The 25,516-nt window shown below is 31.9% G+C and overlaps 1 protein-coding gene across 6 annotated transcripts in view; it reads right to left on the bottom strand.

The window, feature by feature from the left end:
• Nucleotides 1-9,172: 9,172 nt before the first annotated feature.
• The window catches only part of LOC119599529 (peptidoglycan-recognition protein LC-like), a 33,813-nt gene continuing 17,469 nt past the window's right edge, over nt 9,173-25,516 (bottom strand). For 2 of the 6 annotated variants that reach the window (XM_037949296.1, XM_037950056.1), the window contains exons 3-5: nt 19,275-19,427; nt 10,162-10,313; nt 9,173-10,097 (exon numbers count right to left, since the gene is read on the bottom strand). In XM_037949296.1, the coding sequence (XP_037805224.1) occupies nt 9,714-10,097; nt 10,162-10,313; nt 19,275-19,427 (689 nt within the window). In that variant the 3' untranslated portion in view covers nt 9,173-9,713. Of the gene's footprint in view, nt 10,098-10,161; nt 10,314-12,217; nt 13,329-13,404; nt 13,581-19,211; nt 19,428-25,516 lie in introns of those variants that run through there. The other 4 variants (XM_037953141.1, XM_037960760.1, XM_037968258.1 and 1 more) reach the window with 3 other exon arrangements.

The following is a 25,516-nucleotide window of genomic DNA, read 5'->3' on the forward strand; positions in this document are numbered from 1 at the left end:
TTACTAAAGAAACGTTTATGTCAGGACACTTTTCAATGTCGAAATGAAGAAGACATAGACGCCAAAGTAGAAATGCTCACAAGTGCCTTGGTTGAATCGTTCGAGGACAGTTGCCCTCTGCGAGAGCGAAGATTTGCCCAGGAGAAACCCTGGGTAACCGGGGAGATCCGGAACCTTGGTAAGACTCTTCGCTGATGAGTAAAGCCAAACGAGACTCCTGGAAACTTTTCTGTGAACAAGTAGACACCGTAAATGACGTATCGAAGATAAAAAAATTCCTATCCAAAACTCATGTCCAACCGGAATCTATGGTCGATGATACGGGCAGGAGGCTGGAGGAGACAATGAAACTCCTAATGGACTCTCATTTCCCACCTGGTATATGGAAAAACATAGATGAACCGATGGAGGAAGGGGAGGCTAACACGGAAATTGGAATTGGTTTCCGTACATCTGTCTCAGATATTTACTGCATGCTTGAAATTCACATATACCCCCATTAAATGGCAGGATGCAAGGGTAATATTTATACCTAAACCAGGGAAACCTATCTATTCGACATCTAAGTCTTATCGACCGATAAGTCTTACGTCATTCCTACTTAAAACCTTGGAACGGATAGTCGATAATATGATTAAAAGCAGTATACCCGACAAAGACCTAAAATTTAAGCTTTAAACGAAGTTGTCCACTACATAGGTGCATCCTTTGATAGCAAACTATATACACTGGCGGTGTGTATTGACATCGCAGGCGCCTTCAATAACGTGCACACTAATACTCTTATCCAAACCCTAGACCAGTTTTATGTTGACCGGGTGCTCCGTAACTGGATCAACCACATGCTAAGGAACAGATGGATAAGTTGCGAGATGTACGATATAACTATCAGGAAAAAGGTATTTCGCGGTATACCAAAGGGTGGCATTTTGTCACCTTTACTCTGGGTTACCACGATTAATAGACTCCTTAGGACCCTAACCGAGAAAGGACTTAGACCTGTCTGCTATGCAGACGATGTCGTAATACTTTTAAAGGGAAAGGATCCAAATTACTTGTGTAGAAGAGCTGAGGAGGCTCTGAATACGGCCTTGAGCTGGGCACAACCGAGAGGCCTCAATGTAAACCCGGCAAAAACGGAAATCTGTCTTTTCACAAGAAAGACAAAAATGTCTACGTATACTGAACCTTGCTTCCTGAGCAAGAAGATACAAGTGACAGACAAAGTTAAGTACTTAGGTGTAATCCTCGACCGGAAATTAAAATGGAGACACCACATAGACGATAGGATCAACAAGGTACATCGGTGCTGGGCGATATGTAGGAGAACTATAGGCATGAAATGGGGTCTTAGTCCTACTATGACAAATTGGCTTTATAAAAGTGTAATTAGACCAATTTTAGCTTATGCTTCAATAATCTGGTGGACTGCTTTAGACAAAAAGTGCGATATCAAACTACTACAGGGAGTTCAGCGTACATGCTGCTTGGGTATAAGTGGTGCCATGTGTACTACTTCAACCAAGCCTCTGGAAACGTTGCTAGATATTCCACCCATTGAAACATATTTAAGGTATGAGGCGGCGCTTACAGCCGAACGGCTCTTTACTTTAGGCGAACTGGCCAGAAGCGGTTATAGGACACGTCATCAATGTATACTGGACACATTGGAAGGTAATACACATTCATCGGACGTGCCTGATCGCATACCAGACACAGAATATGTCGGAAACTTTGAAACGCTAATCCCAGATAGAATGTCTTGGTCAAGCGGAACATTAGAGCAAATACCAGTAGGAATCCGTTGTTACACGCATGGTTCTAAATTGGGGGACAAAGTGGGGCTGGGGTTCTATATTGAAGACCCAGAAACAGAAATATACCACCGTTTACCAAACAATAACACAAGCTTCCAGGCAGAAGTGCGAGCAATAACGGAATGCGTAAATTGGATTAGAATAAATATGGCGCCCACAGCGCTTAATATATTTACCGATAGCCAGAAGGCAATTAGGGCGTTATCAGGCGATAGAACTAAATCTAAGACCGTATTGGATTGTAAGAAAGCTTTAACTGAATACTCTCCCAGAGGTAAGGTTCACATCATATGGGTACCAGCCTACTCGGGAGTAGTCGGTAACGAAAGGGCGAATGTAATAGCGTTAAAAGGTAGGGAGCTCGAGGCAGTTAACCTGACAAACGCGAAACCATTCGACGCAACAAAAGCTGAACTAAAAATATGGGTGAGAGAATCCCATAAGACCTCTTTGAATAATGTGGGTAGAACCACGAAGATCCTATGGGGTGACCCTGATGAGAGCAAGACGAAAAATCTCCTCAAAATGAGTAAGTGTGATATTAGTATGATGGTATGTATTCTGAGTGGACACACAGGATTACGAGCACATCTATGCAGAATTGAACGTGCGGATTCAGACGAATGTAGAGCATGTGGAGAGAACAGTGAAACTCAGGAGCGCTTTCTTTGCCACTGCTAGGCATTCGTCGAACTTAGATCCAAGTATATTGGAAGTGATGTTATTCCGGAAATAACATTCCTGACTAACACTGATTGGAAGATTCTTAGGAATTACGTTCAGGAAACTGAGTTTCAGAACACTGAAAAATAATTCATTCAGTTCCCTTTTTTTTTTCATGATAAGAAGCGCACAACAGGCCCGATAGTGGCCTAGGTGTATTTCTTCGGATTTGATGTAATATACATCCTCCTATCAACGTACCTACCTAAGCGCCCAATGGAGGAGCAAGTGTAAACAGCCGATGGAAAAAAATGGATTAACTTAATTAATTCACTTCCCAGATATTTATTTTTGTTATACATAAACGTTTACAAAACAAATTTGATAAATACTTATGAATAAGACCTATAGTATATAGTATATATTCAATAGTCTCTATCTGTCATTCTCATGAAATTAAGATTTTGATGACAAAATATCCAGCAAACTATCCCGCATCAGTGGCATAAATTTCAAAGAAAAATTATATTTTGTTAGCAATTTTTAAATTTCTCTATCTTAAAAAAAGAAATATTCTGAATGCAAAACTTTCTATCTTATCCAAAAATTGCTTCAAAACTCTATTATTTTGGATAATTTTCTGTGGCAAAACAAGTGTTTTTACTAATTTGGAAATCAGCCAAAATATTTAAAATCGGTTTAATAGTTTTCGAGATATTGCTCATTATAATACGAATTTGATTAATTTTATTGCCGTGTTTAACCATATAACATTGATTTTGGACCAAAACCTTATATTCTGTTGCTTTTTCAACAATTATGTTTTTATTATTTCATTAAATTGTATAAAATATAATATTTATTGATATTAAATCAAATGAAAAATTTATATTTCTATGAAAAACTCTCTGAGGTAGGTAGGTAGGTAGGTCGATAGGAGGATGTATACTACATCAAATCCGAAGAAATACACCTAGGCCACTATCGGGCCTGTTGTGCGCTCCTTATCATGAAGAAAAAAAACTGAAAGAATTATTTTTCAGTGTTCAGAAACTCAGTTTCCTGAACGTAATTCCTAAGAATCTTCCAATCGGTGTTAGTCAGGAATGTTATTTTCGGAATAACATCACTTCCAAGATACTTGGATCTAACTTCGACCAATGCCTGGCAATGGCAAATATAGTGATCCAGAGTTTCACTGTCCTCTCCACTGTCCTCTACATTCGTCTGAATCCGCACGTCCAATTTTGTATAGATGTGCACGTAATCCTGTGTGCCCACTCAGAATACGTACCATCATACTAACCTCAGACTTGCTCATTTTGAGGAGATTTCTCGTCTTGCTCTCATCAGGGTCACCCCATAGAATCTTTGTGGTTCTACCCACCGTTTCATTATTCCAAGAGGCCTTATGGGATTCTTTCACACATATTTTTAGTTCAGCTTTTGTTGCGTCGAATGGTTTTGCGTTTGTCAGGTTAACTACATCGAGCTCCCTTCCCTTTAAAGCTATTACATTCGCTCTTTCGTTGCCGACTACTCCCGAGTGGCCTGGTACCCATATGATGTGAACCTTACCTCTGGGAGAGTATTCAGTTAAAGCTTTCTTACAATCCAATACGGTCTTAGATTTAATTCTATCACCTGATATCGCCCTAATTGCCTTCTGGCTGTCGGTAAATATATTAAGGCCTGGGGGTGCCATATTTATTCTAATCCAATTTACACATTCCGTTATTGCTCGTACTTCTGCCTGGAAGCTTGTGTTATGATTAGGTAAACGGTGGTATATTTCTGTTTCTGGGTCTTCAATATAGAACCCCAGGCCCACTTTGTCCCCTAATTTAAAGCCATCCGTGTAGCAACGGATTTCTACTGGTATTTGCTCTAATGTTCCGCTTGACCAAGACATTCTATCTGGGATTAGCGTTTCAAAGTTTCCGACATATTCTGTGTCTGGTATGCGATCAGGCACGTCCGATGAATGTGTATTACCTTCCAATTTGTCCAGTATACATTGATGACGTGTCCTATAACCGCTTCTGGCCAGTTCGCCTAAAGTAAGGAGCCGTTTGGCTGTAAGCGCCGCCTCATATCTTATATATGTTTCAATTGGTGGAATATCTAGCAACGTTTCCAGAGCCTTGGTTGAAGTAGTACACATGGCACCACTTATACCCAAGCAGCATGTACGCTGAACTCCCTGTAGTAGTTTGATATTACACTCTTTGTCTAATAACACTTTTATAAAGCCAATTTGTCATAGTAGGACTAAGACCCCATTTCATGCCTATAGTTCTCCTACATATCGCCCAGCACCGATGTGCCTTGTTGATCCTATCCTCTATGTGGCGTCTCCATTTTAATTTCCGGTCAAGTATTACACCTAAGTACTTAACTTTGTCTGTCACCGGTATCTTCTGGCCCAGGAAGCAAGGTTCAGTATATGTAGAAATTTTTGTCTTTCTTGTGAAAAGACAGATTTCCGTCTTCGCCGGGTTAACATTGTGGCCTCTCGGTTGAGCCCAGCTCAAGGCCGTATTCGGAGCCTCCTCAGCTCTTCTACACAAGTAATTTGGATCCTTTCCCTTTAAAAGTATTACGACATCGTCTGCATAGCAGACAGGTCTAAGTCTTTCTCGGTTAGGGTCCTTAGGAGGCTATTAATCGTGGTAACCCAGAGTAAAGGTGACAAAATGCCACCCTGTGGTATACCGCGAAATACCTTTTTATATCGTACATCTCGTAGCTTATCCATCTGTTCCTTAGCATGTAGTTGATCCAGTTACGGAGCACCCGGTCAACATAAAACTGGTCTAGGGATTGGATAAGGGTATCAGCGTGCACGTTATTTAAAGCGCCTTCGATGTCAATGCATACCGCTAGTGTATACAGTTTGCTATCGAAAGATTCACCTACACACAGAAAAAACATCGATCGGAAATCGGGTATAGTAACAAATAATAACAAATATAGTAACAAACAAATAAAAAATACAGTGTAGGCAAACAAAATATTCGGTAATTGCTATCGATTCATGTGATAGTACACGTAACCGACCAAATTCGATTGGAAACAAATTCGGTTGTGACAACGAATCTGTTTTCTCTGTGTATGTAATGGACGACTTTGTTTAAAGCGGTTTCCACCGATCGTCCCTTTACATAAGCATGCTGCTTATATTTAAGGTCTTTGTATGGTATACTGCTTTTAACCATGCTATCGACTATCCGTTCCAAGGTTTTAAGTAGGAAGGACGTAAGACTTATCGGTCGATAGGACTTAGGTGTCTCATAGCTAGGTTTCCCTGGTTTGGGTATAAATATTACCCTTGCATCCTGCCATTTAACTGGGGTATATGCCAATTTTAAGCATGCAGTGAATATCTGTGACAGATGTACGGAAACCAGTCCCGCCTCCATCTGCAAAAGTGCCGGGAAAATTCCATCTGGCCCTGCAGCTTTATAGGGAGCAAAGCTCTTGATTGCCCCTTTAACCATGTCAGTTGTAATAACTATTTCCGTGTTACCCTCCCCTTCCTCCAATATCGGTTCATCTATGTTATTCGATATACCGGGTGGGAAATGAGAATCCATTAGGAGTTTCATTGTCTCCTCCATATCCTCAAGCCTCCTGCCCGTGTCATCGATCATGGATTCCAGTTGGACATGAGTTTTGGATAGGAATTTTTTTATCTTCGATACGTCATTTACGCTATCTACCTGTTCACAGAAAAGTTTCCAGGAGTCACGTTTGGCTTTTCGAAGATTTGAAGGTTGTAAAAAAATGTTCGTAAAAAAGCTCTATCTGATATAAATTTGTGTATAATTTTGCAAATAATGCAAAATTTTAAATTCTTTGTATGTAACGATTTAGAATATGTTCCTAAAAACTAGCGAAATAAAAAGTTTTTTTGCTTTCCTGAAAACTTTTATTATTTTAGATAGTGACTATTAAATATATATATATATATATATATATATATATATATATATATATATATATATATATATATATTTATTTATATATATATATATATATATAAATATTAAATTAAAACATAACACTTTTTCACCTAAAAATTAAATGAAAATTATTCACATTCACATCGTTAAATAATATCGCTATTTCACTTTTTATAATAAAATAATAAGGAAATAAGTTTTGATGAAAATAACTGTTCCGATTATTCAAAAAATTTACAAAAATTAACATAAGAAAATAACTTAATTGATACACGGTTTGAGCAAAAATATTGTATTACATATATCTAAGCCACAATAACCATTTCTTTAGTTTTCAGCACCGAAGCTCTGCAACTTACCTTACGTGTAATGACGATTTGGGACAATAGTATTAAGGAGGAAATACATAGTTAACAATTTTTTTTAGAATTTTTTACACGAATGTTAAACATTTTTCTGCCAACGTTGTAAGATATGTCAACCGTGTAGCACAGCTTTTAGGAAAACGTTTGTCAAAAATTCCATACAATTTTCATTCTGTTATTCAAATCTGTCATTTAACTCTTTTATTATTTAAAACATATCAATTATTACAAATCGATTACGTTCTTCCAACTTCCTCAGAAACCTAATTTTCGCAAAATTAGCAACCTTGCGATGAAAAATAAGAATGGCAGGATAGTTTTTTAAAAATCTTTCCATAACGTGCTGGATAATGCCATCGAATTGGTACTTCTTGAATTTTCTATAATAGACCTGGTCCACACTAAAACAAAAAAAGTTTCCGAGTACGAGAAGGTAGATGAACGATATGTCTTTATCTTTCTCTCACGAAAAATCAAAAGTTTCCCAAAAAAGTTTCATAGTGTAGACGGGCACTAAGGAAACTTTAAAAGAGAACAAAGAAAAAGTTTTTCAACTAAAGTTTCCTTGTGTAGACCAGCACTAAAAAGGAGTACTTTTGCATACTTCTTTAATGGTTATACAGTTAAAAGTACAATTGGTAAAAAAATACGCGTACTGCTGAAAACATTACGTCTGGCAAACCTAGATCAGAAGGACACTCATACTCACTTTACTACTCCCTATTCTCAATCCCCATTTTGAGATATGGAAAGGCTATATTCCGCACTACTTGAGCATATCAGATTAATGGAAAATAAGGGAGAATGCTTGAAATTAGAGCAATTTGCTCACTATGATCGACTGTGGACAAACAATTGGTTGTAGAAAAAGTATATTGTAATTGCAAGTTAGTGTTTAATTAATCATCAACTTACTTACTAGATAAAAAAATTAATAAAACAATTAAAATTACATTCACACCTATCATATATTTGAGGAAATTTACGTGACCCCTAAAAACGACATTTTGATTTCTCTTACCAAATAACCAATATTAGGCCCTATCACTATGTGGTAGTAAGTAGTGTTCTAATAAGGAAAACCTTTTTCTCGGATCAATTTGGTGCAAAAACCTTCCGCGGCAAATCGATTTTCTAAAAGTAACAAATACATTTATATGAATTTTTAATAGTATAATCGATGTACATGTTTGGGAACTAAAATTGGAAGAAGAATAAACCGCAGCCCCTATTATTGCTTTTTCCTTTTGTAAATATTGTGGGTGACCACTTGTTTAAATTTAAAATTTTAATAATAAATTTTAAATTCTATACACTATGTGGAATGGATAGGGATGATTTATTATTTGTTTCGTCTTTTTTGCAATTACAAAAATTCATGTAAGATCAGAAAAACATTTACAAAAATTGTGGTACCCACTATTTTCCATATTTTTCAACAAATATTTGTTAGGTGTGAACTTACCTTAAATACAATTGTTCAATTCACAATCAAGTTGTATATTGTACCTACTAAAGTGTAGTAACAGTGATTGTGAACAGATCTTTGCAGCAAGTCATAAGTTTATGTTCTCAATGAAAAAAAAAAAACAATCAAAACAAATATACATAACAATGTCAAAAGATAAAAAAAATATTAAATTAATTAAACATGCGAAATAAACCAAATTAATTTCTTTGAATTTTCAATTCTTTTATTTTCTTTATTCCATATTTTAAACTAATAAATAAACAGTTTTTAATTAAATTTTAGCTCTTTTGTTTTGGTAAACAGCTGTTTGTTTTTGATTTCAGTGTTACCACTTTATCGTTTTTTATGCTAAAATCGTTTGAATTTTTTGTCTATATGTTGAAATAAACATTTGGCAACACTAAACTTTCTTACAACATTCGAAAAACATATGAAAAATTGTCGTAGGAGTTGTATAGAGCTTTTGCATAGAAAATACCAACAACATTGTTATGACTATTGTAGCAGCTGCTGACATACAACGCATACAACGCTACAACATCGATTGTGAATTGAACAAATATGTATAAATAAATAAATACAAAAGTGAAAAATGCTACTTTTGTTTCTTTAACTTAAATTTATGGAAATTTATTACACAAAAATACAGTACTATGCTGAATGAATAAAATAATTCGAAAATAAAGCTTTAAATTTTACTTAATAATTTTCAATTTAAAAATACAAATTTACTTTTTTTTTAAATTGACCATGTAAAATCAAGAAAATTAATATGGAAATATTAAAAATAAATTGCTGTTTTTGCAGCACAAATATTAATGGCTTAAGGCGGGTTTCTCTGAGAAAGATAATATACAGTCTTTGTTTAAACCTAGTTTAATCTAAATTTTGTATTTTTCAGTAACCAGTTCGTTACTTATTGTTTTGGTTTAACCGAGTATTATTTGCCAATTAAACCTAACTTATAAGTGAGAAAACACAATCAACAAAAATAATAAAATAATCAATTCGGAGCAAGAAAAACTTAATTTTTGAAGCAAATCGTAATTTTTTTGATTTGTTTTATCAATATTATTAAATTTTTTTAAATTCTTATTTGATTTTTTTTACATTTTTTAATTTTACAAAAGTAATATTTGCAAGAACAGCTGTTTATTGTTTATATTTTTGAATGAAAAGTTGACAATATTAACAAAGTTAACTACTCTTAAATTTAATCAATCATCGGTTAAAGTTCGCATAAATTTGTTCCGAGTTTAATCTAACAACAAATTAAGCCACATTTAACTGAGTGGTAAGAAAGCCGCCCTTAGAGTACTGCCATTACAAAATCAAAGAGTCCCCAATTTACCATAATATTCCCATTGAAATTTTCAAGTAACTATCCACTTATACTAAAAATATAAACATACATACAATGACTAAATCAATATTAATTAGCTGACCAATGTGGCCAATTCTCAAAACTTTTATACAAAGCATCTGCTATAGTTATAACTGAAGTTGGATCCAATTTGTTAGCCCCAACAATTTCATAATCCGGAGAAAGCTTTTTCAAACGAACTCCTTCCTCCAGTAATAGTTTGGTAACATTAAGTTGTCTGTAGGATGGTGGCATCTTCTTAAACGATCCTATGTAGGCAAAACTTATGCTGTCATCATTGAAACCTTTTATTACTGAACCTTTATTATTCCAGCCACGGCCTTCGTAAACATTTCCATCACCACCAATAAGAAAATTATAGATAATATCATCCTGTTGTTGTGACTCGATATTGTAGGTTTGGGTTATACGAACCGTATATGTACAAGAGGCCTATATGAAAAAAATTTTATTTTTAAATTTTCAAAATTAATTAAAACAATAGAGAGATACTAACCTGAGTCTCACATTCTTGCGTTCTTGTTGGTATGACAATTACACGTTTTACAGGGAGCTTTAGGGGGACCCAATTATTAAGTGGAGGTTGGGCTAGCCATCCATCTCGAGGTACCATACGTAAAACATATCCACCACCGACATTATCTTGAGCTGAAAAATATACACCGGATAGATATATGAGTGCAATATTTAACAAAACGGACATGGCAAATTTCTTATAAAAAACAGTCACTGTTAAATACAGCTGTTATTGTAGGTATTCAAAAGTTATAAGGTAGTTCTTAAGCAGTTGAATGTAGTCATATAAGTAAGAAATATTCGCCACATTATTTTTTACTTATACCTAGATTAATTGTCAAAAACTAAAATCTGTTATCAGAAAACCACGTCGTGAGAATGCATTAGTAAACAAATATGTATTTGTTGTTGTAATTCTCGAAATTAAAGTTTTTATATGTATGTAGATGCGATTCGTGTTTATGTATTATTGTTTGTGGTTTATAATGTAGTGGAAGTAGGAGATGATAAAGATGGTACGATTGTACTTTTTGTATATAATTCCATTCTGGTCTTTATTGTCATTTCAAAATTAATTTTTAACTTAATACTCATTCATTATTTTTCATATATAACTAGAAAGCAACTGAAAATGTCATAGGCCGACAAATTTTTAATTTAGAGACCAAAGTATACTCAGAATCTGGCCCCAGAACGTCGGCATCACATCTGAGATATCTCGAAGGTATGTCAGTTGTAAAACCTTTATTTTAAAGTTGACAGAATATACTTTCGGTTGACATACGTACGACTCAAAAAAAGGCCAAAAATGGGTCTTTTTTAACTTCAGGACACGATATCTTTAGTTCCAGATGTTATGAAGAATACCAGATTTCTTTACAAAAGTATAACATGGTCTCAAGGTTTTATTTTTTTTCCAATTTTGTCGCCCTGTGTATTTAAAATAAGATTGGTACAATTAGAGTGAGTCAAAAGGTACCACTATTATTGTTAGTGATGGCAAAGAAAATGTAATAATATTTGCCACCACTGGTACACTGTAATAAAAATAAACTAATTATAAAGCTGTATGTATATGTGCATAGTGAAATCTAGCGGGAATTCCCGCTTTAAGCTAAAGTCGAATTCGGTTATAACGAACTATTGAGAATATTCAGAATTTGAAACAGGGATGAAATACACTTAGGCCTATATTATTCTATTTGTTACGAAAAGCTTAAAGAAAATTTTTTTCATAACGTACATTGGTTCTAAAATAAAATTTTGAAGGAATTCTTTAAAGAAATATATACAATTGCAGTTTTGCATAGTTTGAAGTAAACAAATTTTTAACGAATTTATTTATACTTTCGAATTCGTCATAATCACATTCTACTGTATTAAAGAAATATTTTTTCCTTTCGCACTAAAATCCATTTGTTAAAAAAACACTCATTATAGTAATTTTTTATTAGAATACATACATATAAAACGATTAAACTAATAATCGGTTGAAGTCGAATTTGTAGCACCCTACAATTTCTATAGTTTTGCAATTAACTTCGCTCCTTAGCTTTCCCTGCCATTGAACTTCAAGTAAGATTAATATAACAAATTTTGAGATTTTGTATGGAACGAGTTTCATTTGTAGGGACAGCAAATGGACTCGAGTCAGTATGCCTACAATTTATTTAAGCTCTTAAGATATCATAGGAGTGAATTCTGATTTTATATATTAAATATTCATTTAATGAAAGAATCTTCGAAGAATGAAGGACAAATTGATCATACGTTTCTAAACATTTTTTCAACGATCATTTCAAACTAATATTATCAAATTAAGTGTATTCTAGAAAGCAAAAACAATTTTTTATAAATATAATCTTTTTTCAAAGATTTTCCCATGTTGATTGCTTAATCGTTTTAAGAAGAAATATTCAATCGTATTTGTTTGTGCACATTTGATTGATGTACATATAATACTTTGAACTTTTTTATTTATTGTCATAAAAAAATTACAGTTTTACTTATAATTAAAAATTTTAAAAATGAAAATATTTAAGGGAATCACAATCCAAATAATCACATCACTTTATTAAATATTAAGCATACTTTAAGGATTATATACATACATATGTCTCTACTAGATTTCTGTAAAAATACTCGTTTTTTAATTCTCAACCAATTGCATGAGTTTTTGTATATTGTTTAATTTTTATGCAATTAAAAGTACAACAGGTTGAGAGTTGAAAAACAAATTAATCATATTATACTTCAGAAATAATTATACATTAAATAATACATTCATATTTCCGAAATAATTTTACATAAAACGTATCATTGCTTAAATTAACACATAATCAGAATTAAAATAAAGTTAAAAAATTAAATTAGGATTTTTTTGTTGCCCACCATCCAAATCATTCTATTATTAAGCTTGTTAATTTGGCACGAGTTATTTATTATTAAACATTAGGTGTTCTCTTAAAGATCATGAGATTTTTTTAATATTATTATTACCCAGCAAAAACTTCACTTACAATATTAAATGTAACAAAGTTGTTTTAGTGCGTTACTATGGAAAATTAACTCAAAAAAGATTCGAGACTTCAAACACCATCAGGATAGCCATTTTTCATGGGTTCGTCTCGTGTCACAACCATTTTTTTTCTTTTAAATTATCGAAATTATAAATTTGCTAAAACAATTATAAGCAGTTTTTTTCAAAAATGTTCAGTTATTTTTTTTAGCTTATTTTGTAAGTGAAGTTTTTGTTGCGTCTGCTGCATTGATATCGGCAGACCAGCGTTTCCATTTTTTTATCTTATTATACAACATATTGCCAGGACTCTCGGTTGCTGAAAATTGTCGTGCTCCATAAACATGATAATTTGGGGCCAGTTTATTAAGACGCAGTCCTTCTTCCAAAAGCAGAAGGCAGGCATTCAGTTGTGCTTCAGTTGGTGGTATTTTCATGTATGTTCCGATAAATGTTATGCCTACACTATCGTAATTATAGCCCTTAGTATGGGCGCCCACAGCATCCCATCCGCGACCCACATACACCCGACCATCAGAACTTATAAGAAAATTATAACCGATATCGTCCCATTCGAAAGAGTTCATATGAAATTCTTGTATTACTCGCACACGTTCAGCACAAGTTTTCTGCAAATATTTAAAGTGATATGTGGGTTTTGTTTTCTGTTATTTATATTGCTTGCTTTGGGTTACAACTACTTACTAGAGTATCGCATGGCTCGGAAGCTGTGTGTGATATGATGGCACGATGCAATGGTAGTTTTTGTTTATCCATAATATTCTTCTGAGGATGAGCACGCCAAACATCTCGTTCTATAAGACATAAGGTGCCATTACCTGAACATTCGTCGTCGTCGTTGACATGGTTGCCGTTTGTATCTAAAATACATTGTGGTTAGTTCGTAGAGCAGTGATTAGGTTGTTGTTAGTCAACTATTAATTTATTTACACTTCCCCTATGAATTATGTATGTATATTTAAAGTCAACAAAGATTGTGGTAATAATTTAATAAAATTTTGAAATACATACATAGTTATTGCGCTATTACATTACATAGTTAGCAAAATGTCCCTCAAATTTTAAAACAATCGGTTCTAAACAACGATTCCAACTATCGGACAAAAACAAGAAAAGAAAACTTAAAAAATTCTTAAAGGCATACCTAATAAAAAAAATGTGTAAATATTTTTCGTAACCCTAATGTCACATAGTGATAGTGACAATCTACAATAATCTGGTAATAAATAAATAAGATTTTTACTGCCACATATTTTGATTCATTTACACTTACATATTTCTTGGGGTATATTATTATTTGTATGTAGAAAGGTGCATTTTTAAAGTGCAAAATATCACAATATCGAAAAATTTTAAGGATCAGTTAGTTTCTACGTTCTGTTCCGTGATGAATTCGCTGATTCTTTTTTGGTTAAGGGAAACTTGTGTAAGTCGTTAGGTTGCCGTTGGGGTTTTCTACAAAAATCACTAATCAATCGATTCTTCTCGGAACGGAGGAACTAACTGAACCGTTACAATGATTATTAAGTTTTAGTGCGAATCACTTAAATAAGGGATTTAATTTTAAACAACTTTGAGCGAATATTGTATGTAAACATTATACACACATATAAGGGGAATACAATATTGTGGTCTTTCAAAGGTTATGTTATTACTATTTTAATTTAATTTGGTATTAATTATGAATGGAACTTATCTGTTATGAAAAATAGTCCGTATCAAACGTCAAATGAACGCGAAATTCTTTAAAGGCTCTTTTGTATCAGGGTTGGGGGGTAATGACTACATTTTCAATTACAATTACATTTGAAGTAATTGTAATTGAAGCTTTACCAATTACAATTACTTGTAATTGTAATTGAAGTTTTGACAATTACAATTCTTTGTAATTGTAATTGAAGTTTTGACAATTACAATTCTTTGTAATTGTAATTGAAGTTTTGACAATTACAATTACTTGTAATGGTAATTCAAGTTTTACCAATTACAATTACCTGTAATTGTAATTGAAGAATTTCCAATTACAATTACTTGTAATTGTGAATTTTGTTCCTTATAATTACATATAATTTGTAATTAGTAGTACTTTAATGACAATTACAAGTAATTTTAATTGGAAACTTCAATTACAAATAATTGTAATTGGCAAAACTTCAATTACAATTACAAGAATTTGTAATTGTAATAAAATACTTTGTGTAATCATTACCCCTATGCCTGTTTTGTATTGCTTTCCTTTGTCCTATACTTTTCAATAAGGGCCAACTGAAATGTTTTTAATTTTGCTCACAAATGTACTGTATTACTGCTCTGGCAGTGTGAGTTGGTATGTATGTATATTGTCGTATTGGAAGATCCAAATAAGTTTTAAGCTGGAGATCCACACTACGAGTTTTTGCGTCAAAGCATTGTGTGCTTTTCATACTTTATTTGCAGCCTACGCATCAAGTTACATGCAACGCTTCTTAGGCGTCATTTTTTTTTTATTGTTGCTTTATTTAAGAACTTTTTAAGTTTTTTAGCTTATTAAATACACATTAAAAATAGAATATAAATTGTCAAAATCAGTTGACATGTTCGCTTCTACGCTTCGGTAACTTGTAGCACACAATAACATTGATTATACTTCTTTGACAGCCGCGTAGAATGCGAAGAAGCGTAGAACACGTGCTGTGGACCTCCAGCTTTTAAATTGGCAAAATAATGTTGTGAATTTTCTCTACGGATCACTTTATTGAAATTAAAAATAAAACTGTTCCTATGCGAAATGTATTCGTTGAATGTTTGTATAATTAAATTCCTTATTTAAGTGGTTCGGTTTACACATATTGTACATTAGAGGCTTATCAAAATTATGGTTAATCATGATGAAGCCAAAAGGATTCTAATGATGAAAATAGCGAATAAATTGTCTGCTTATCCCCTTTAAACATTTCATTGAAATTTTTGACTTTAATTAAATTAAAGAACGTTACAAATTAAATTTACTCAATTTAGAATGATAACTTTGACCCACTCAAAGATGCATATAAATATATTTCAAATCAATATTCATGCATAAATATTTTTTTGGTCCAGCCATATAATATTTAAATCTGTCACATTTTTTGTTCTCCAATTCATTCACAACAAATACAAACAATAACAAAAGCACATTTAAATAAGAACTAAAATAAATAATAACTACATACATACATAGTTAATTTAAACAAATAAGAGTGTTATATTCGGCTATGCCGAATCTTATATACCCTTTATCATACTGTATTTATAATATATTACTTAAATTGTTTTCATTTAAAAAAATTGTTTCAACCCTGACTTCAGCCGTTAACTGTGTCAAATCTTGTATATAATTAAAACAAAACAACTAAAACACATGTTACACAGACGGACCGACGGATAGCTTAATCGACCCCTTCATCTATATGGACCCAGAATATAAGTATGTACATAACTCTCAATCGAAAATTTACATTGTGTAAATTACAAACAGAATGCGAAATTTATACCGTTATTTAAGACCGTTAATTTTGAAAGTGGTATGAGTCCACTTTTCAAAAGAAATTAGTTGAGAATGTTGTTAATTACAATTAAATGGCAACATTTGGCATAAAAATATAATCCAAAATTCTGAAAAACAACTGAGAATTTTGCAGCATCTGTGTAAAAATAATAATAATACAGTAAAAAATTCAATTTTACGCCAAATAACCTGTTATTAAAACTTTTTATTGTATGGAAAAATAATAAGAAAATTTTAAAATTATTGATTTTGTAAGTGCCAGAGCTGTAAATGAATCAATTGGAAATTAATTGCAATTCATTTTTAACAAATTCATTTTAATTGGTTTAAATTGCAATTTTCATTTTTTCTTTTCAGTGGGAATTGAATGTCAGTTGAAAACGTAAAATGATTATAATAATATTGTTAAGCATATTTATGAAACACAATTGAGTTTCGTACATTTTGGTCGAAGACATTTTCATTTTTCCATTCCCTCTAGATCTGCTCTTGAATTTGATTGATTGCAACTCATTTTTGATTTAATTCATTTGAATTGTAATTCATTGTTCTAATTCATTTGAACGAAATCAATATCAATTCAATTCAAATGAATTGGAAATGAATTGCAATTCACTTTAACAAATTCATTTGAATTAGTAACGAATTGCAAATCATTTTATATATTCATTCGAATTGAAAACGAATTGAAATTCATTTCTACCTAATTCGTTTGAATTGACCACTTTCTAAGTGGTATGAGTCCATTCAAATTTGAACAAAATATAAATTGCAAAACCTTTTAAAAACAAGTGGAATTTCAAAATAAACGATGTATATATCTATATCATTCTCACGAAGGTGAAGGGTATAATAAAGAACTAGCAATGAATATTGTATGTACAAATGTAAGTGGGTGAATTTGTGTCAACTTAAAAAAATCGATTTTGATGAAATTTGCACCAAGCTTAGTACTATTGGATAGTAGAGCAGAAACAAATTCAGCTCTATCGGTTAAGAACTGCCGTAGTTAGAGGGGGGTCAAAGTTGGACATATTGGTCATACAGGTTTTTTTAAATGAGTGTAACTCTTCACCTATTGGTCTTAGCATAAATGCTAATGGACTTTAGATAGCTATTTCTTAAAATTAAAAAAAAAATATATATTTGTATATATAGTACTAAGCTTGGTACATTTGGCCGATTTTTAGAGAGATACAACAACATATAACATATTTATGAGCTCAAAAGCCCTATTCGAGGGGTACATTTGTATGGGGGCTAGGTGAAATAATCTACCGATTTTAACAATTTTCAATAGGCTTCGTCCTTGGGTCAAAAAACATGTTCCAATTTTCATCAAATTGCGGACTCTCTCTTGTTCGTATGATAGGTAATACTGTCCTAATAAATGTCCTAATTGCAAAAATTTTAAATAACACTCTATGTTATTATAATTTATTTTTTAATTGCAACACCTCTATAATCAAACTCAAAAAAAATGTCCGTACAGAAGAAAAACAGTTAATGGATACAGCTCTAAAATATAACGGTGCATTAAAATGAGGTGTATTCTAATTTCTTATGTTATCAGGACTGCTTTAAAGGCTTTTCGTTAAATTTTTACTTTGTTTACATTTAAAATAAGTGTAAGAATAATGCCGGTACTAAAGATCCTATCAAAATCAAAGATTTAATAATTTAAATGAGTAATGAAGGAACATTTTTCGCAAAATATTCTCAAATTGTATGTAGGCCACTATCGTCTGTTTAATATATTACAGAAATGTAAAAATAACCGGGAAAATTAGTTGGAGAAAAAATTTGAACGGATATGAGAAGTGATTTATAAGTTAGTGTCATTGAAATAGCTAAGAGTTGTACAATATCTTAAAATGTATCTGTAAATGCACAAACTAGACAAAATGTTCATCATCTGAATCAATATAAGAAAGTGTTTATTACACTAAAAAATGTGAAGAATGCTTGGAGTATCTCTATATTATGCAAACAAAGTGGAATACAACTGGAAATCTATATTTTGTTTCAGATGGAAGTAAGTACAACATGTTCGGATCAGAAAGCCGAAGATTTGTGTGACGTAAACAAAATGCCGCTTGTGAATTAAAAAAAATCATATAGCAAGTGTGAAATCCGTTGATGGTATAGTGATGGTGTGGTGTATAATGTCTGTAGGATGTTTCCGAAACATCATATTCGTGGAAGGACAATGGATAATATAATTAATTAAATATTTTTAAAACATATTTGGAAGCCAGTGCAGTAAAATTAGGCTTTAGGAGACGATTTTCAGTTCGTTTATGATAACAACCCAAACCGCTCGACGAAAATTTTAAGTGAATGGTTACGTAACAACGTTAAAGAATTACTTCCTACCCTTCTCAGAGTCGAGATCTTAATCTCATAGAACATATATCGGAAATTTTGGAGAAAAAAATAGGTAATATAGAAGTAATACCAAATTTAGGACACGTTTAAGTTCTTAGCATTATGATGTACGGCCAATTTTTGGAGTTCCAATTTTTGGAGTAGAGGTGTTGCAATTAAAAAATAATTTACAAAAACCTAGAGTATTATTTAAAATGTTTGCAATTAGAAATAATTTTTTTTTGTAAGTCGGATAAATATTTTAGAATGGAATAGAATACTTTAGGGACAATTGTTTGAGTCAGTTGTCTGGTATATGTATGTATGTACCAGTCGGTTCGAAAGGGATAAATGCAAATGGACAACTTTTTTCATTTTTAGTAGTATGAATAAAAATCAAATAACAACAAAATAAATGATTAAAAAAGTTAAATATTGATGAAGATGAATCGCAGAAAAGAGAGAATAAAATTGTTTATCTTTCTGTAAATTCGTTTGTTTATCTATCTGCATATAATACGTCCGTAAGTTTCATTTGGCTGTCATTATGACACTTTATCTGTATTTAACCACACACACTTATAGAGAGAATGAATACCTATTGTTGAACTGATTGGAATAATATTTCTCGATTCTTCGCTATTTCCGAGTACAAGCTTACTTTTGCTATCGCTCAGCGCCCTGCTCCCCAAGATGGTAGCCACAATCAACATCGCCATAAAAGCCAAAACACCGGGAATGATAATTTTTTTGTGTTTTGAAATGTATCCGTAGAGTTTACCCGATTGCTCTGCTGATGAGTTTATATCTTTGGCTGAAAATAAACAAATAATATAAAAATAAATATTTAATTGATTTTTCTTTTGATGGGCACGAAGAAGTGTTAATGATATTAAACAGATCGTTTGTTTAATTGAAAAAAATCTAAGCACATATGTATTAATGCATGTATTTATTTTAAAAAAGCTATCGAAAAATATATATGGACATATACACAGAGAAAAGAAAAATATACACGCCTGGTACCAAATTGACACCAAATTTGTCAATAACATCCGTAACGAATGTGTATAAAGTTTAAATTGCGACAACGAATTGTTGCAATGTTGACAAAGTTGCGTGGTCTTCATTACATGTTATTGTTGTATGTATGTATATACTTGACAATGGATGTTATTGACAAATTTGGTACCAGGCGTGTATATTTTTTTCCTCTGTATACATACATATGTATGTTTGTAGGTATGTATGTACATATAGCATAATGTTTATGTGCCTTCATTGCTAATCACTGATGTCGGATTTACATACATACATACATACATACATACATACATACATACATACATACATACATACATACATACATACATACATACATACATACATACATACATACATACATACATACATACATACATACATACATACATACATACATACATACATACATACATACATACATACATACATACATACATACATACATACATACATACATACATACATACATACATACATACATACATACATACATACATACATACATACATACATACATACACATGTATTTGTATTTTTATGCCGATTTTCAAATGGATACTTATAATTATAAATTAGTTATGGACGGTAAAAAATTTCCGGAAGGGTATTTCTCATGGCTATGGTTGGCTATGGGCTCATGGAATAATAATTTAATATGGAATAAAATAATGGTTTAATACTACGCACCACGTTTTTTTTTTTTTTTTTTTTTTTCAAAAAACACTTCTAATCCGACTCGTTTTCATATATTTTTCATGTTCCTTTAGGACAATAATGTCCGCAGGAGTAATACTGGGCGTGACACCTCCTATATGAACTAAATAACCCAGCATAAACCCGGTAATAGGTTGTACTTCCATAACCACTTACTTTTCAATGACTACTACTTACCGTTATTACTTAGAAGTACTCTAGTAATGACTTTCTTATAATCTGACATAGAAGTTCTTTATTTTCGGCTTTGTCATTTTATTTGCGCATTTTATTTAATTGCGTGTTTTACAAAAAAAAAAAAAAAAAATTAGATTCGTTTGTGAAAACCATTATTTGACGCGCAATAAAATAGCTAAGCAGTGAGTAGAACATTTGACAAACAAACCGAAGTCCCTGGTTCGTATTCTAAACAACTTACTCAACAACTGTTTTGTAAGAGAAATTGCAAGTACTTTTTTAACTCCCTATTTGTAAGCGAGTGTAGAAGTACTTGCCTCCAATGACATCACCGTGTTAAAATAATGACTAAAAATTCTAATGAAGAAATAGTAAAACGAGGTTTTATTAGCTTTTTAACTCATTACTTTTCAATGTAAGTTTTTCCTGGGAATAAAATTCGAATATCGGTTATCTTTGACATCCCAGTTATTTTTTACGAACTAGCAATAGTGGGCGAGGCACTTCCCCTATGAAGTAAATGTTAAATTTAGGATTAATTGTACATGAATACACAACACTTTCCTAATTCAGACGACAGAACACTACTCCAACGACCGCCAGTATGGCTTTCGTAGAGGTCGAGACCTTCTGGCCTTCCTTTCGAATTTCTAAGGCGTTTGATGCATTTGGTGTCGGTATTAACTTTACTCGATTTATTTCGAGCTTTCTCAGAGATCGCACTGTACGAGTTGTTATATATGGGATCTCATCAAACGAATTCAAGATTGATTCAAGGCTACGTTCTTTCCCCTACCCTATTTCTTATATTTATTAATTATCTTCTATGTCAAACTTCCAAACTTCCTACTCTTTTGCCGATGACAGCAATATCAGACATGATTATTCATTAAATTATAGGTCAAGCCCTCTAGAACTATTGTCCTAGTTCCAGCACAATGTACCGCATGAGTAGGGATCATCACCTGATATCTGGGAAACTAAATCTCCTAGAGACCTCAAATTTTTTAAAAGTATGAACGTTTTCAGTATGAATATTTGTAATTTTAAGGTAATATATTTTTAAGCGATTTGTCAAAATAAATACGAAATTAATATGTTTATTTTTTAACATAATTTTCGTTTAAAAAAGTACCATCTTTTTTATATTTTTTGGTTGGGTTTCAGTACAATTTCAAAATTTTAATTTCCCATGCCTGGTTTCTATTAAAATATAACAGAAGTTCTAAAAAAGCGAAAAGTATCAACATAAAACAAAATTGCTAATAAAGCTATAGAATATTAAAAGTAGTTATGAAATTAGTTAATTTTATTTATATAATTTCAAAAAAATTTGGACCATTCTACAAAGGTTTAGAGAAAAAATAAGCTTTTTAGAAATACGATTTAAATGTTTTAAGTCATTTCACTACTCATTAAATTTTTCGTTCTCAATGAAGTACAGTAAAAGGGCGCTCTAGATATAAATATGAACTAAATTTTAATTGTCCTTAGTTTATCCTTTAGAATAGAGTTGCAGCAATATTTAATTTAGTTTCTGAAAACATCGTCATTATTAACTTTCTACATATTTACCTTTTAGATTGACACGCACATTTCTAAAATTCCTTTCATTTTCAATAATTTTTAAGCGATTTTGTATATCAATTAAAAGGTTTTCTTGTAATTCTAACTGTTTTATCACTTTTCCATCAACATTTTCTGTACGATAATAATTTTCTTTACAAACTGATCCCGACATAGAACAATAATCACACAACCACTTGATATTTGTAGATGATTTTAAGCAATTTATTTCATTTTTATTTAGATTTGTACACTTTTGATGAAATTGTCCTAAGCATGGTCCACTACATTTCACACTCATAAGCTGTTCGTGCGTTTCTAAGATATTTCTACACTTTTCACATATTTTCATGATTATTTTTGTGAGATTCCTTTTGGGGAATTCAATAAATTAAGTTCTTAAATATGTATTCGTTTCCTTTTAAGTCAAATAGCGAACGCGTCTAAAATGTACAAATTTTTCGAATCTACTGGTTGTACGATCATTTTTGTCGCTATTTTGTTTTCATTTATTATTGTTTTTTTACTTTAGGTTAATTTTATTCATTAAATCGCATAATTAAATAAATTCTTTGCACACATTAAATAAACCATCAAAAAATCCCCTTAATATGTTTAAAACAATATGTATATAGTGAAAAGGTAGCAATAAACAAGTTCGAATATTATATTCGGTTGTGTCGAATCTTATATACTTAATGAAAAGGTTTGTCTTATATCAATATCTAAAATTTTTTATTAATAAAGAAAATTTTCAGAAATTTTAATACCTAATGTGGCAACAATAGATACACGAACAAAGTTATGTACATACATACATAAATATGTATATCGTTTTAGTATTGGTAAAGAATTTAGAATTTCAATTTTAATGCGTTACATACAGAATGACAAAATCAATATTATCCATATATTTTTGGTAGTACATACAAATGTTTTAGTATACATATTGTAGTGTGAGTTCGTATGATCGATATAAATTGATTTATGTTAAATTATACATACAATAAAATAATTAATTAAACTGGATTTTAAATGATTCTCATCACAACAAGTGATAGTCGAAAATGGGATTTTATTATGTCGTTTGAAAAAGTTAGGTTTAAAAAATTTAGGTTCGTAATTAAAAATATGGGCAATTTCGTGTCAAGTGACCCAACTAAAAAATCGATTTGGATGAAATTTGCACTAAGGTTAGTACTACTGGATAGGCTAGACACATTTTCAGTTCTATCGGTCAAGAACTGGTGGTGTCAGAGGGGTTAAAGTTGGACAAAGGGTTTGAGATAGCTATTTTTTCACTGTTTTCTAAATTGTTTTGCTCAAGAGAAAGCTAATACAATTTTCTTTAAGGGCTTTATAGTAACTACAAAGCTCTAAAGGAAATGAACTAAGCTTTCTTTTGAAAACTATTTTGAAAAAATAGGGGAAAATGAAGTGATGAATAATGAAACAAATCTTATTTTTGAGTTAAAAAATAATTTTTATGATAGATATCCTAATCACATCCCATTTAGCGACTATAAAGCCCTTAAAGGAAATTGTATGAGCTTTCTTTTGAGCAAAAAATAAAAAAGCATTTGCCGAATCTTATATACCCTTCACCATATTTCATTTTCCCGACTCTATAATTTCTTTAGCAATAGCAAAACAAAAGGAACAACAACAACACCAAACGAAATAAAACAAAAAAAAAAAAAAACAAAATGCACAACGCAATAAAACCAACAGCATCCAAACATACCAAACAAAATACAAAACGCAATGAAACAAAATACACAACGCAATGAAACCAACAGATATCCAAACATACAAAACAAAATACACAAAAAACAAAATTCACAACGCAATGTAACCAAAAGCGTCCAAACATACCAAACAAAATACAAAAAAAAAAAACAAAATACACAACGCAATAAAACCAACATACATCCAAACATAAATCTTTTTCCAAAAGGCAGTGTTGTTTTGGTATATTTATCAAAGCATGCAAAAAATTGTCTTCTTTGATGAAATTTTCAGAGGTTGTCTCGGAAGCATCTTTGACAAAATTATTGAAGATTTGGATCTCGAAGATATCTGAGGTCTTCAGAAAACTGATTTCAACAAACACACAGACGGACGGACAGACATACAGACGGACAGACAGACATGGCTTAATCGACTCCGCTATCTATAAGGATTCAGAATATATATACTTTATAGGGTCGGAGGTGAAGGGTATAAAAAGTACTAAAAAATATTAATAAAATTTTTTTTGGAAACCTTGAAGAAATATCTAACTTCTTTGGACATCTTTTGCTAGGACCAATAGTTCAACTTTGACCCCCTCTAACTCCGGCAGTTCTTGACTGATAGAGCTGAATTTGTGTCTGGCCTACTATTCAATAGTAATCACATTGGCGCAAATTTCATCCAAATCGATTATTAGAGTTGGGTCACTTCACACGAAATTGCCCATATATCCCAGGAAAAACTTACATTGATAATGAGCTAAAATGCTAATAAAACAACTTTTTACTACTTCTTCATTAGAAATTTAACTCATTATTTTAACACGGTGATGACATTGGAGGCAAGTACTTTCACGCCCGCTTACAAATAGGCAGTTAAAGAATGAATGTGTTGTGTTAGAAAGAGAGTTTTGAATATTGTAGTCCCTCTATATGGTTCATTTCGCTATTTCTTTTTAAGTTTTCACGAAAACTACTCCATAATATTTGTTTTTTCGTACAAGATTTAGAAAATTTGGTTCACGAAATCAAATACAAAATTGAATAAGTTATGGCAATAACTTATATAATAAACAAATGTAAGATTTCAGCATGTTGTGCAATGGTATTAATTTCATGTCATACTTTAAGGCATTATTAAAGTCCCAGCAAAAACTTACATTAAGAAAGTAAGGAGTTAAAATGTAAAAATTTGCTAACACAATAGCATTTTATGGTAAGTACTTACTCGAATCGCCTGCAAATAAGGAGCTAAGTAAGTAGTTTTGTTTCTGAGAAAAAAAAAATGCCTAGGAAGATACGTTCACTGCGTATATTATTAGTTTTCAAAAAACAAATATTTTTTTATACCCTACAATATTTAAATGGGGGAGGGTATATTGGGTTTGTGCTGACGTTTGTAACGCACCTTAAAGTATACCAATCGGCATAGAATATTTTCTGAGTCGATTTAGTTATGTCCGTCCGTCTGTCCGTCCATGTAAACCCTTTAATCAAACTACAGGACGCAATTTTGAAGATAATTCAATGAAATTTGGTACATGATCTTCTATTGTCCCAGGGACGAAGCCTATGGTTAAGATCGGTCTATTATTTCACCTACCCCCCATACAACTGAACCCCCGAATAGGTGTTGTAAACTTTGTAATAAAACTACAGGTCGTAATTT

The sequence above is a fragment of the Lucilia sericata genome, unplaced genomic scaffold (assembly GCF_015586225.1).
Source record: "Lucilia sericata isolate MDLA Ls3-8-SP2 unplaced genomic scaffold, ASM1558622v1 Contig000000F_arrow, whole genome shotgun sequence".
Classification (NCBI taxonomy): domain Eukaryota; kingdom Metazoa; phylum Arthropoda; class Insecta; order Diptera; family Calliphoridae; genus Lucilia; species Lucilia sericata.